The sequence below is a fragment of the Ciconia boyciana genome, chromosome 2 (assembly GCF_034638445.1).
Source record: "Ciconia boyciana chromosome 2, ASM3463844v1, whole genome shotgun sequence".
Taxonomy (NCBI): Eukaryota; Metazoa; Chordata; class Aves; order Ciconiiformes; family Ciconiidae; genus Ciconia; species Ciconia boyciana.
The window spans coordinates 116,026,832-116,040,907 of record NC_132935.1 but is presented as its reverse complement, the minus strand read 5'-3'; the positions used below and the strand labels follow the sequence as shown (position 1 = coordinate 116,040,907).

Below are 14,076 nucleotides of genomic sequence, written 5' to 3'. Positions count from 1 at the left end.
CATTGATAGTCTCTTTCTTCAGCTTGCTTAGTAGCATAATCAGCAGTTCTGAAGCCATCTATTAGCAGGAGGATGACTTGCAAATTGTGATTAGTGGGCTACAACTTTCAAATGCACTTATTTGCCCCTCCTCCTCCCCCCCCTTAATATTTGGCTTCCAGTTTTCTGAGTATAGTAATGTGATGTCATAGCTTCTGGTTCACCGATGAGACACAACAGCGTATATCTTGGGGAAAAAATAGGAAATGCCTAAATAAACTCTTGGGGTACATTAAACCTCTTGCTGCAACTAGGAACCAAGTATTTGGAAGCTACTGGGAAACCAAGAGCATCACACTGAAGGTTGGGTGTGGAGCTTGGCCTCTTAAAATCTGAATCAATAAGTGACGTTCTTAAGCAGGTCATCGTCTTTCTCGAGTGAGTTGATTCAGCACCTTGGGTCTAGGCGTGTCCATGTGAATTTTAAGAGCAAATTGCTATGGGTGAGCTTACACGTTCTGTTGGAATAAGACTGCTGCACTGTATTTATGCGTCATGGAGCTGGTGCAAGATGGTTTTATGTTGTTGAGTAAATGCACTCTGTGGTTAAAAACCCAGGGTAAATTATTTGTCTCCCTTTGAAGTCAACAGAAAACTTGTCCCTGACTTCAGAAAGTCAGGATTTTGGTCTTTGTTGGTCCTAGCTACACAGCGACTTTCAACCATACTGACAACTCTGACATTGGTATTAGTTATGGAGAATGGAAGTAAATAAAAGAGTTTTTCAGGCAACGGACTACACGTCATAGCAACGAGACAGAAAATGCTTAATGTGCGAACTTCTATTGTTTTGTACCAAAAATTTATTTTGCACAACTACTTAACTAATTTAGGATGCCTAGACATGCTTTAATGGTCAAGAGAAACAGGTTTTAGAGAAAACTGATATATTTTCCCTATCAACTGTCTTTTCTCTTCTGCTTTTTTCCTAACAGAAGTTAACGCAAGTATTCTGAACAAATATTTGAAATTAATTTTGAATGTTCTTTACTGAACTGTTTCTATTCACAGCGAATTGTTAATAATTTACTGCCTCTTAGTGTGTGTCTGTCTTTGAATTTTATGAATCAGATATGGGGGGGGCGGCGTGTGTATGCATAGGTAAATAGAGTACAGATGTTTTAAAGTGTGTCTCCTCACGTGCAAGTTTTAATTTTGCAGACGATATCAGAAATTGCAGAAGATAATGAAGCCCTGGTAAGAATCTGATAAGAACATCACCTTGTACACTTCCTCTTCTTTTGCATGTCTGAGTTCAGGCCCCTGCACTAATCTTTATATGTAAATACGGCTGTGCATATTCATTCAGCCAGTCTTCAGCATTCTCTGTTTTCTGCTCTTTGATGCCTGTTAAAATTTTCTGATGAAGCCTTTTTTCCTTTGCTTGTGGAATGGGTGCTTCATTTCTGTAACTTATGCAGAGGCTTCTACTATTTCCTAAGAAAGGCTTTTGTTTTGTTTTTTAATTTGAGCAAACAAATAATTTCCCTTCTTTTCCCAAGTCCCCTTTTAAATTTGTCTGGCTTACATGATTGATAGTAAGCAATTTCAATTGTTGATGTTAGTGAGATGAAAGTAAGAGTCATTGTGCCACTTTGAATTCCTGTAACGTGCTGGTCCCAGGTAATGCTAGTTGTTGCAGATAACTGCATAAAGGAAAACTGTAATATAAAGGGCCTCATATCAGAAAGTTTAGAAGCATGCTTATTGCCTTGATGATTTTGAATGGGACTCTTCTGTGTGCTTCAGGTTAAGTGCAGGCTTCATAGGGTTTGATAAATTGGGACCCCAAGAGGTATTCTAGTATCTTGATTGGCTTGCAAGTTTGACATGTCAAGTATAGCTAAAACCCAAGGAAGCAAAAGAATAAGTAATCACTTAACAGTGCATCTGTCACTCTGAGAGCTTGATGTGGTTTATCACGCAGGAAATACAGCTCCCCATCTTAATCCATGCTAAATCATACTTTCACAAATCTGCTATAAACCAAGTTCTGAAACATTTATTATTAAATCGTTGCCTAATAAATAAATTAGACAGTAAGAATAAATTTGGCAGGAAACTTAAATCCTTCCTTTACATTCACTTTCTCAACCTAATACAAAGTGACTTGTTGCATAATAGAAAAGTTTCGATTCTGAGGAAAATTATTAAAATGGCATGAGGCTTTCAGAATTCTTGGCAGCATCACCCCTGCTGAGACAAGGTACCTCCTGTGCATTTGGATGCTGGGTTTTTCCTCACTGATGTGAAAATAGTTCTTTGTGGAAGAATAGTTATACTCCTTCAGCATCTCTCTGCTTCCAAATTCTATTATCCTGTAGGTTTCTCTACATTGAGTTATGTGATCGTCCTCAGGACAGTACTAAAATGCTGACTTACAGTTACATTGCACCCTTGTTTTAGGACCTGATCATACTGATGATCTGAATTAATTTTTTTTTACACAGTTTAGTTTTTGTTCACTCATGGGAATAAGTCTTTACCCACTTTACACTGATCAATAAGAATCCTCTTAGATATAGCACGTCAGTGGATACAGTAGTAAAGAAAGTGTATGTGACTAAAGTTTATTCTAACTTTGGAATTTAAATCCTGCCAGTAGAAGCTTCAATTTACATCAGGGCACACAGTTTAATATTTTGATTTCCATCAGTAGTACATGAAATGATACAATTAAAATAACACAAATTCTTGAGTTTGGGACTTGTACTAAAAAAGATACCAGACCCATTGGTCAGGATGTGAAACCAATAGTTCTGAAAGCCGGCCTGTTCGTACATTTTGAAGGTAAAGTGTATATACTTGTGCTCTATGAGTGTAGTTATCAAACATCTTGACTATTTTTCACCCATGTATTAATGGGAAAAGGTCCAATGAAACAAGATCTATTAAAAAACCAAAACAAAACAAAAAACTCAGGGCTTGATGTAATGAACTAAACTAAACTTTAAAACTTTGCAGCCTCCACCTGCTGTCTTCTTGACTAAAGAAACTTAAAGAAACCAAATGCTAATTAAAAAGTTACTTTTTATTTACAGGATGAAATATTTCATAAAGTGCCAATATTTCATTTTATCTCTGGTAGCTTGCACATGCTAGCCTGACTTAAAACCTGATTTTCACAGAGAGGCCTTGTTTGATACCTTTTTCACTGAAGGAAGTTCTTCTAAAATGCAAGTTTCTTTTTCTCTGTCTTTTCAGTGTTAGAGGTTCCCCATTTTGTTTTGGGATTTTATTTATTCCATGTTGGCTAATACTTGGATTAAAAAAAAAATATCCCATGAAACAGCTCTATCAATTGACCTTTGCATTACAGTACTGAATTGTAGTCAAACCACGCTGATTGGAGAGTGATGTTTTTCCTGTGTAGTTAGTTATTCCCGGTCTTTTAAGAAAAGCTTAAGTTCATTTAAGGAAATTACCATGAAATGAGCAAAACCAGGAATTTAAAAGATGAGGAATAAGAGAAAAGGTAATTCTCATCACATCTTTGTGAAGAAACAGTGTGTGATAGTTCCTCTGGGCTAGTTTCCCATGCAAACGAATGTTTAATGTACCTCTAAGTGGATTTAGTCATACTCTATAATAAGAGTATCTACACCCGGATTTATTCAAGGATAGTTACAGTCCTGTTTAAAATTTGCAGCTTGTTTGCTTTAATCAGAGTTAATTTCCAAGCTTAAAGAAGCCCTGATACCAGGGGTACAAAGCTATTTCAGGTTTTTGGAATGCAAATGTTTTAAAATCAGTAGGGCTGATCCCTTGTAATGAACGCAGTGAAGCTGTACCACAAAGAAATATTTCAGTGGTGCTTGGCACGATGCAAAAGAAAAAAAAAAAATCTGTGTCAATTGCACTGTAGCAGTTAAGTGCATTTTCTGTCATCATCTAGAAAAATAGGGGGAGCTACCCCGCAGATTGTTCAGTCATTTTCAGCTGTACAGAGTAAGTACCAAGTAAGTGTGAATTGCTCCTAGTTTGATTTGATGGTGGCTTAGCTTCACCCTTGGAAAGGTTACTTGAAGAAACAAGGCAGTGTAGAAGCAATGAAGAGGAGCCATAGCAATAAAAAAGGTACTCGTTCATACTGCTTGCAAAGCATCCTGCTGCATCATCAGTCTTCATTTTACTTGCTTAGGTTCTTGCCCCCGTGGCTTTTCCAGAGCTCTTGTCCTCTGATGATTAGATATATTCTGCTCCCCTGTTTAAATTTATTCATGGCCATTTATCCTTGACAGCTCTAACTTTAAAAAGTTGTTCTTACTCTTTGATGTTGACCTCAATGATGTCAGGCCTTTCAGCTGCCCAGTATTAGGCTGTGAGCGCAGTTACTGAATGATAAGGGACTTAAGTTAAGGGATAAGTTAACTGCTTTCTTAAGTCCTGCATTTGGTAGTAGGCTGCAACTCTTTTGTTGCCTCCTGCCCGGTTAAAGTTGTTTCTTTGCTGCCTTTCCTCTGCACAATTAGAGATCAGCTTTGGTTCTTTTTTGCCCATGAAAAATGGTTTGTGTATATATGTACTGTCTTTGGCTGATAGTCCTAACAGGCTGGTGGCTGTGTCCTGGTTGTGACAGACAAGCAACAGTTAATTTCCAGGTTCTCCTGTGCAACTTTTATCATATAAAACATGAGACGGTCCACCTAACTTTATAAAAGCTTATAGTGCCTTTTTTTTTTTTTGGTTACCTGATGATAGCTGAGCCTGACTAATTATCTCGATTTAAAGAATCATTTGAACAGGTGAATATTTTTCCCTCCTCAATAGCAGTAAAACATTCATTTTGGTATGTGTGTTAAACATGGATTGAGAATTTTTTTTTTTTCCCCCAAAAAAACATCTAGGGGTTTGGGTGCTCAAGTCCCATTAATTTATTTTGATAAGAAATCCAAATTGCTTTAGGCATCTTTCAAAATATCAGACACAGTTCTATATATACATCTGAGGACTGCTTAGCACACATGATGAAAAGATGGCTTAGCATGTAGAAATGATACTAGGAAGGCAGGTGAGACACAGTTGTGGTGGTCAGGGTCACATGCACAGTCCTGTCATTTTTATTTTTAGGAAAGAAAAGCTAATATCAAAATGTGTGGAGGTTTTTTTTCTTCGGAGTTTCTTAAAGTAAGAATGCAGAAAATTCTTAGGAATGTAAATCAACAGGCTTTGACCCGATATTTCTCTAAAACCTAGAAATATGAAACGCAACTGTTGACTTACTCTTCAGTCAGGTTTGTCGGAGGGGTTGAGGTGCACAGACTGTGGATCAGAGCATGGCCATCCATGCACACTGGAATGGCTCACTCTGGGACAGCCAATGTTGTTACAGACCACAGCTTTCCGCTGCTTAAGAGGCTTTTGCTGAGAGCTGCTGTGGGTGAGGAGGTGCTTCTTGACCAGTTCGCCCATCCTCACAGTGGTGGTTAGAAGAGGGGAGTCACACAGCAGAGAATGGGGAAACTTCATCAGCTGTCCCAGCATAAGGTATTCCCACCTAAGAGCCAGAACCCTGAACAGCACTCAGGAGGGATTGTACAAGTAGCTTGCCTGACACCATAGATCATTAAAATGTCAGTGTTAGCAAGATATGAAATTGCAGTTACACAGTGCATGTTTCTGATCATTTTTCCCCTCTTGCTGCAATGACATACATTAAAAAACACCTTCATCAGGAATTACCATCCAACTATTAAGTCATTTTGCCAGAGCAGCAAGGGTTTGATGTTTACAGAATTGTCGTGCCTTGTGCTGTGGATTAATTTAAAAAGGTTTTATGAAGAAAGAGGCCATATCATTTTTCGGACTTTTTGTATGACTAAAACACTTATCACTGAGATTTTGAGTTAAACAGCTGCTACCATGCATTTTCTAAGATTACTGCTTTTATGAACAAGCTTTGATTGCTTTGAAATTTCTAGCGTCTATTCTGTCTGCCACTCTTTAATAGTATGAGTGCATCTGTGTGTGTGTGTGTGTCTTGAAATGAATTGCTTGGAAGTCTATTTCTACCTATTTGCTTGTGTTTAAACACATAACAATGAATCAACACCACTCCCTTCCCCCTCCAGATACTTTAGTCCTTATCTTGCTCTAGTTACCCTGGAGATTGCTTTCATCTCTAGCTGTGCTATTCCTCATGCCCTGGCTTCTGACTTTTGCAATGCCACTTAGTGTATACATATGTGCGCAGGTGCATATGTATAGCTCTATATTTAAAAAAATACATGCTATGTATGTGTGGTGCTGCATAATATAGAGAGTTGGAGTATTTTGTTCTGCTTGATTAGTCCCAGTGTTGAACCTCTTCACTCTCATTAATTATTTGAAGCAGTGTCCCAGGAGTGACACCTGGTGTCTGATGATTTTAAGTTGAAAAATACTGTCACCTTCTGGATTCCAAACGGTTGTATCATTGTCACATCTACTAAAACCAGGTTTTATCATTAATACCAGTATTTTCAGCTCCATTAACCCAGTTTCCCCTCCAAAGCTGTGGAGGAGGCTGGATTAATTAGCAGTATTAATCAGTAGTTTTGGTGAGAAGAATAAATACTGTTGAAAGTAAAGGAATTAAACTAACCTGAATTCCAGCCACTGCTGTTCTGCAGGTGAATATCCATACGCAGGTTTAATACAGTTTAAATAATCCTTCTAAACTGTACCCATTGTTAATGGGGATTAGCTTTCATGTACAATTAGTTTATAGAAGAGTATTTATGTACTAAATGCAGGTTAGTTGACTAGATTTTTAAACAATATATGAGAAAATCTAGGGGAGATAAATTATCTGCTTAGTTTAATGCTGGGAGAGATATTTTTATCTACTTTTCAAGCTATATGACCTATCTTCTTGTAAATTTTTTTCTTTTTATTTGGATCTAATTTAGTCTAGCTTCTTAAAATATCATAATTCCATATATTTGTGGAAGTATTCTGTCATGAACATGCGTGAGAATTTGGTACAAGTTTTTAGAAGGAAGCCTTTCCTAGGGGTGTTGTTTTATTTGTGGATTCATAAATAGCCATTGTATGCAGAAGAAATGGATTGAGGAAAATGACAGGACAAGAGCTGATTAAATTTCCTGCAGAGTCTTACTGTCGTCTTGTTATGAAATCCTTGGTTATTTGGAATGCTAATGATGACATTTTAAATCTAATTTAATTCTTAAGAGATTTGCAATATTAAAAAACAAGCAAACAAAACCAACCCCCCTACCCCCCAAAACAAAACCAAAAACTTCTAGATCATGTATTTGCTGAACAAAATATTCCTTGCAGAACTACAGTGGATTTTTTTAAAGACACAGTATTTTTCTTGTTTGCTCTTTGGTGTAGTTTTTTTCATTTTGTCATAAATAATCAAAGCCACTGTGGAAGATAAAACTGTGTTTTGTTTTGTTTTGGTTTTTTTTTTTTTACTCACAAAATGTCAAGAATGGCAGATTTATTTTTAGTGGAGGGCATCTGTGGAGTTTTGGTGAACAAAAGCTCCTGTCTTAAATGAAGGGGCCACTAAAGTCTGCATCTCACCATTGAAAATCCCTAAATGGCAGATTATATCAAATCCAGTAAAATGGCTATTGGAGTGGCTACATTGAAACTGATTTTCTGCCTTATTCATCTGTACTGAAGTACGTCTTCCATCTGAATGGATGTTCACTTATTTGTGTTGGCTTGGTGCAGGATAGTAGGGGAGCAAATCACACAGTAAGGATTTCCAATTACATTGCTTATCTATGGCTATAGTATTAGACTCAGGTTTTCAATGTACTGAGCATTGTAGTTCCAATCTGACAGAGTATTTTTAATTTTACCTTTTTATTAGGTAAGCTGTTGCATTAAAATCAGTGGGACTATTCATGCTGTTTAGATTGATTGTATGCTTACGCTTGTTAATGGCTGAGTGGCAGAGCACCTTGCAGGCAGTTTGGCATGCCCTTGAAGGTAATACACTGCTTCATTTCAGGCTCAGTGCACTGCTGCTTGTATTGAGTAGTTACCTCATTGAACAGCTTCATTGAAATCATTATGGCTGCTGACTGTTCAGTGCCCTGGCTATATATAGAAATTAAGCTAATCTTTAAAAGCTGGTTTTTAACATGGAAAATTCCTATGCAGCTAGTCAGGTTAGAGCATATTCTTTATGTTGAGTTGAAACCCGTTTTGAATTTAGTTGAGTTCATACAAAGATGCATTGAATGTCAAATTTACAGGTGTAAATTTACAGGTGTGAAATGCAGCATAGTGGCCTGCAAACCCTAAACAATTGGAGCTGCATGACTGGATAAACTATGGGAACTTTGCAATTCACTTAATGTGGTTGCTCATAGATAAACAAAAGGAGATGCACCTTCAGGTTCAAAGAAAGAAATCGAGGCATTAACTATTGGAAAATTACTGCTCAATATATAATCTCTTCAGGTACATTTTAAAAATATATTTGCTTCCTTGTAAGAGAAAGAACAAACAATCCACTAACTTTCTGCCAATCTGCTTGATGCAGAGGTAGCAAAATGTGGCACCTCTGTATGACCTTCAATTGGGAGCATTTCCATAAGTTGCTAAGAAAAAGCTCACTTCTTTTATTCTGTTAGATCTAAAACTCTGAATTTAAAAGAGAAGTTTAATTTGGACTATCTGATTTCCTTGAGCATTGCATGTGGTGTTCTCCTAGGGATTAGTTCTTCTCTTGCAAAATTGCTTTTTTCCAGGTGACTGTTCTTGATGTCCATGCTAAATTGTTTTGGAGACTATCTGTTGCACGGCCTCTCTTGCTCTTCTGCTACCTCTTAGTCCATAATTGGCTTCATTTTTCTGCCTTTCTGAAAGCTTCCTGCTGCTTTATTCCCTCGGTCATTGCCCTGATGCATCACTGGTAAATGTTGTAATGACTCCTGTCTCTTGCAGCTTTGGAGATATGTTGTCCTTTACACTGACTGCATTTGTTGAGCTGATGGATCATGGGATTGTATCGTGGGATACCTTCTCTGTGGCATTCATTAAAAAGGTAAATTTGTAATCAGTGCTATCTGTTCTACACCAGTTTAAATTTTTAAGGTGAGTCGTGGTTTGTGTTGTTTTTTCCCCAGGTACATTATTTAGGTCATTGGACAAAAAGGTACATGAAAATGGGATTAAAGTGCTATTTCAAACTATAAATATTTGCAGTTGCAGGATCTGGCCCAACTTCTACAGAAATCAATGGGAGTGAAATGGGATCAACACTGTATTAGGCTTATTACACAAGAAATTGCTTGCTCAATTACAGTGTGACCTCCCTGTGCAGCTACCATGACAGTTAAAGCAAAAACTAGTATTTTGATTTAATGTAAATTAAAATGAGTAATACCATATTTCTTGAAGCAAAACCAGCACTGAAATGGTTCCTCTGGGGGTATGGGAGGAAGAGAAATGAGTTAGTTTACAAATTGAAAATAGGCTGGTATTTACTGAGTTTTTCAAGTTGAACTCTGGCACCCCTGCATCTTGCAGGTGAGGTCTGTGGTTTTGAAACAGATCTTTCCATGATTTGCAACGTTTTTTTCTTTTCTTACACGTAGGAGATGCACAAAAGCAGCAGAAACACGGGAGCACTCTTTAAGTACAGAGATTTAACAGACTTCAGAAAAAAGTTTTGTTACTGGTTTAACCCTTTTCATTTACTGTGGGGAAAAAAAAAAACCCACACCTCTTTACAAAGAATTTTCAAACCAGATTGAACTCGGAAGTTAAGTTAAAGTGCGTTTGTACAGGTTCAAAAGATATCAGAGTTACTTCACTAAAATAATTATCAGAAGCAGTAATGGAACGAATATAACCTGTGGCAAAGATCTCTTAATTTTAACAGAGTGTGTCAGAGCAAAGACTTTTAATTTAAATTTGGTTAGAAAATCACTACCACCAAAGGAAAGTACAAATTTACTTTTGTTGCCAAAAGTCAAAGAATCAATTACGAAAAGAGCATTAGATATTAAAGCTCAGTTTTGGACATTAAAAATGATGGATGCTATTTGTAAGAAAAATTAGTATCATTGATCTCGTTTTTGGACTCTTCCCCCCCCATCTGGCAGTCTAGATAGATTATGATGATTATTGCTATATTTTCATGGCAAAGAAAACAGTACAACTGTTTTTTAACTTGAATTCATGAGATACAAGGTCAAGCCCAGAATACCTTATTTGCTAGGGGAGCCTACTAAGAAATGTATGAAGAAACTTGCTAAAATGAGTTTAAATCAATCTACTTTGTTAGTGACTCAAAATGGTTGTTGTCTTCTAACCTTATCAACATCTTTTGCCCTATGGGCTGTATAGTAACTACAGAAGGAAGTGTTGTGTGCACCACTGTTAATGGCTCATCTCTTCTGTCTGGCACTTCCATAGGTTTCCCTGGACAGTGACCCAATTTAAAAAAAAAAACCAAAAGACACAAACAAAAGCATTCTCACGAAGTACCTATGAAAACCAAAACTGGCGAGTAAAAACCAAAAGTGAAACTGGTGAACAAGAGAGGGACCAAGGAGAAGAATAGGACAGTTAGAAGAGAAACGGAAGGACAAAGAATGACAAAAATAGAGGAACGAGGCACAGGTGTGTCCTGACCTGCCACGCAGTTGGGAGCCAGACCAGCAGAGCCCTCAGTGGGGCTCTGTGGGCAAGGGGCAAACCTAAAGGTGCACCTTTGGACCATGTCTCTCTGGCAGCAATCTGCAGCTTTATTCTCACGTGCTTCTCCAACCTTGGCTTTTGACAGGCCCCTTGAGGTTGCTGATGGGCTAGCTCAAGTGATTGACAGGATGGATAAGGGAGCTGATAAGTTTCTGCTAGCTGAGGGGGAACTTTGCAATCTTACTTCAAGTGCTTCTGCCCTTTGAAGCTGTCTTTCATGTTAAATGGAAGCCAAACTGGAATGGGGAGGAATTAATCTGAACTTTTTTCTTGAATAGCTTTCTAACTTAAAATATAGAAGCTGGAGGAGACCTCAAGGGGAACCTCTAACTGCTTCTAATGACTAACTGCTTGGTGTTGGATGCAGTCTTCCTCCCATCCTTTGGGTACATAAAGACTGCTATTCCAACTGCTGCAAATAAGAATTGACACTTTCAAGGAGAGCTTTGTTCCTTATCTTAAGTGATAATAGCATCATTTGAAAAAACTTCCTTATGATATGCAAGATTCTCTCAAGACCTTTTTCTTGCTTATGACAATAAAGTTTATTTCCAGCTTCTGTAGTTGCCTAAAGGATTTGGATGCCCAGTTCTTAGAAAATGTCATGGTAATTGGATGTCAAAATACACTATTCAAATTTGGTATTCCCATCTTTAGTTCCTGCAAGAGGAGAAATAAAGTTTGTAGTATTGGTTGAGATAGTTAAAAATATCTGTTAGAATTATTTATATAATTGCTGTTTCATAACTGTGTGATGCAAAGCCTTAACCTTGATGAATTGTTTACTCTGCCTTCTAAAATGTACTGTGCAGGAGAAGGGGGTGGCAGCAGGGAAAGTATCTCTTGTCTCACAACTGTCAGTTGGTTTTTCTGTAGTCAAGTGCAACTCCAGTGCCTTACTTGAAAATGAGATGCATACTTTAAAATTTTACTTGCATTAGGACTTAACAGAGAGCAAAACTTTGTCAGATTTTTCTGTACATTTCTGACATCAAAATGGTCCAGGCAAATAACTAATGAGTATACCACTGCTCAGAAAATCAGATCTGTTTCCTTCATTGTTCTTTCCCTGTGTGGTTTTTGTTGGTGATGTGGTTTATTTTCTTTCATGTTTTTTGTTTGTTTGTTTGTTTTGTGGTGTTTGTTTTTTTTTTAACTTTTGAATTATCTCCTGTGCTTTAAGTGATGCTGAAACAGGAAGAGAACTCAGATGATGTAGATCAGTTTGCTATAGGTTTCTCGTCTACCTTCACTTTACATGTGTAGCTCCTGTTTCAGCAGAGCACTGGGGCTAAATGTGTAAAGGCATTCTGATTCCTAATTTCCCTTGAAATTGATAGGAAGTTAAGCACCCAGCTGCTTCTTTTGTATGTGGCTAATATGTCCCAATAGGACTATGCTGATATTAAGGTTACAGGTATTTTGCTGAACAAAGAGTTTTATCCTAATGAGATACACCCATGTGACAGATTTTCACATGAAAGTGCAAAGCAATGAAGTTGCTTATTTCTGGAGAAGAGGTTGTATTTCTGTGAGCTTGCATTATTTTTATCATCGGAATTTTTGATAAATGAGTGCAGGATTATTTTTGGATGTTGAAAGCCCTCCCTGCGTGTGGTGCTCAATAAGCAGAGAACAAGTAACACAAATCTGAACTCCTATTGATTCTTGTCTCTTTTCAAGAAGGGTTTTTTTTCCACTTCCAGAACTTCAAGTATAGTAATATAATTTCTTTTTAATCTGATTTTGCTCCCTCTGGAACTGGCATGCCTTATTTATCAGGGTAGACAAGCCTATTATTTCTGGCCAGACTTCATGGTTCAGCAAGGTGGTTATGAATATACATAGCTTCACGTGCAAGTTATCTAGCAGATGTTTTGCATGTATGTTCAGTGTGATACGTCATAGCTTTTTAAACACACAAGCCAGTTTCATACCTTGGGTTTGTGTTTATGATTAAAAGACATTATGGTCCATGGTCAGAAGAATAAATATGTCTAAGGCAGCCTTTCCTAGACTGAGGTTTCAGTTATCTACAATGTTACATTTCTGCAGGCCCCTGATATGAATATGTTATATCCCAGTAAAGCATTTACACTGCCACTTGAAATATCATGGGAAGGAGCTGCTGCACCAAGAATAATTCATACATGTCAGGGCTTCTAAAGAGGACGGTGACAGCAGTCTGACAAATTGGGACATGGTCTGGACATACTGTATTCCTGCTGCACAGTTGATCCATGGATGCCCCATGACTGTGAGGCATCCAGAGCGCATTTGGTTTATTGTGTGAGCAGTGCAGAGTTGCTCTGTGCATACATTGTCTGTATGGGGGGCCTTCTGGACATCTGGCATCTCTGGCTGCAGTGCATCAGAAAACTACTGGATTACCATTAAGAGAGGTAGGGTAGTACAGTGCTTCTGAGATACAGCTTGTTACTCTAAACAGCATATGTGCATCATATACTAATGTAAATATTACTTGGGCTCAGGACTTGCAGGCAGCAGATATTGAAAGCCCAGAGTAGAAAAAGGCTAATTGAGTTGCTTCTCTCCTCCTATTCTCTATGCATGCGTGGGTTGGTTCTTTATTTTCTGTAAAGTCAATGTGTATTTTCTGAATTGAGTTATATTCAGCATAGGATATTCCTATTGTGGTAATGCAAACCAAGTAGCAGAGCAAGCAGCAGCACTGCAACAGAGGTAAGAAGAAGAAAAATCTGTCCCCTCTTTCCTTGTCGCCTCCAACCAAAGTTGCAGAAAGGGTGTTTTGCTCCTTCAGCACTACTCAAAATGTCACAAGTGCAACACAATGTTATTGTCCACATGTCAGTATTTAACTGTGAATTTTACAGGCAGCTAGGCAGCTTTTCCAAGCAGAGGGCATGCCTTTCTTCCTCCAAAAGCAAAATGATGCCAAGGTCTAAGCAAGCATCCAGAATCAGAAACAGTATAATCACATTAGTGGCTTGTAGCATGAGTACTGAAGAAGCGCGTGGACTTGAAGTTTTCTGGAAAGAATGCATCAAACTTGAGACAGGGCCACTGTAGTCTGTTACTTGGCTGTAAAGAGCGAATAACTGTGGTCATACAACTTGTCTTCTGTCTGTCTGTGCTTCCTTGGGTACCTTTCAGCTTGACTGTGCTGCTGGTATCAGTGCATTCAAGGAAAACCCAAGCAGTTCTGGCTTCGTGCGTCAGCAGAAGGCAAGCTTCTTCCCAGGAAGCTGGGTCCAAGGACTGGGCAGCTTGCAGAAGAACGCACATTGCCACGTCTTACTGCACAGCTGTGTTGGCTCTGCAAATGAGCGTGCAGCATGTCATTGCCGCACTGCAAAAAAGCAGAGGTCGGAGCTGGTTTTGATT

At 38.1% G+C, this 14,076-nt stretch overlaps 1 protein-coding gene across 6 annotated transcripts in view; it reads left to right on the top strand.

The window, feature by feature from the left end:
• The window catches only part of ELMO1 (engulfment and cell motility 1), a 311,109-nt gene that overhangs the window by 97,506 nt on the left and 199,527 nt on the right, over positions 1–14,076 (top strand). For all 6 annotated transcript variants that reach the window (XM_072853673.1, XM_072853671.1, XM_072853672.1 and 3 more), the window contains 2 exons: positions 1,201–1,236; positions 8,950–9,049. In XM_072853673.1, coding sequence (XP_072709774.1) covers positions 1,201–1,236; positions 8,950–9,049 — 136 coding nt within the window. The remainder of the gene's footprint in view (positions 1–1,200; positions 1,237–8,949; positions 9,050–14,076) is intronic.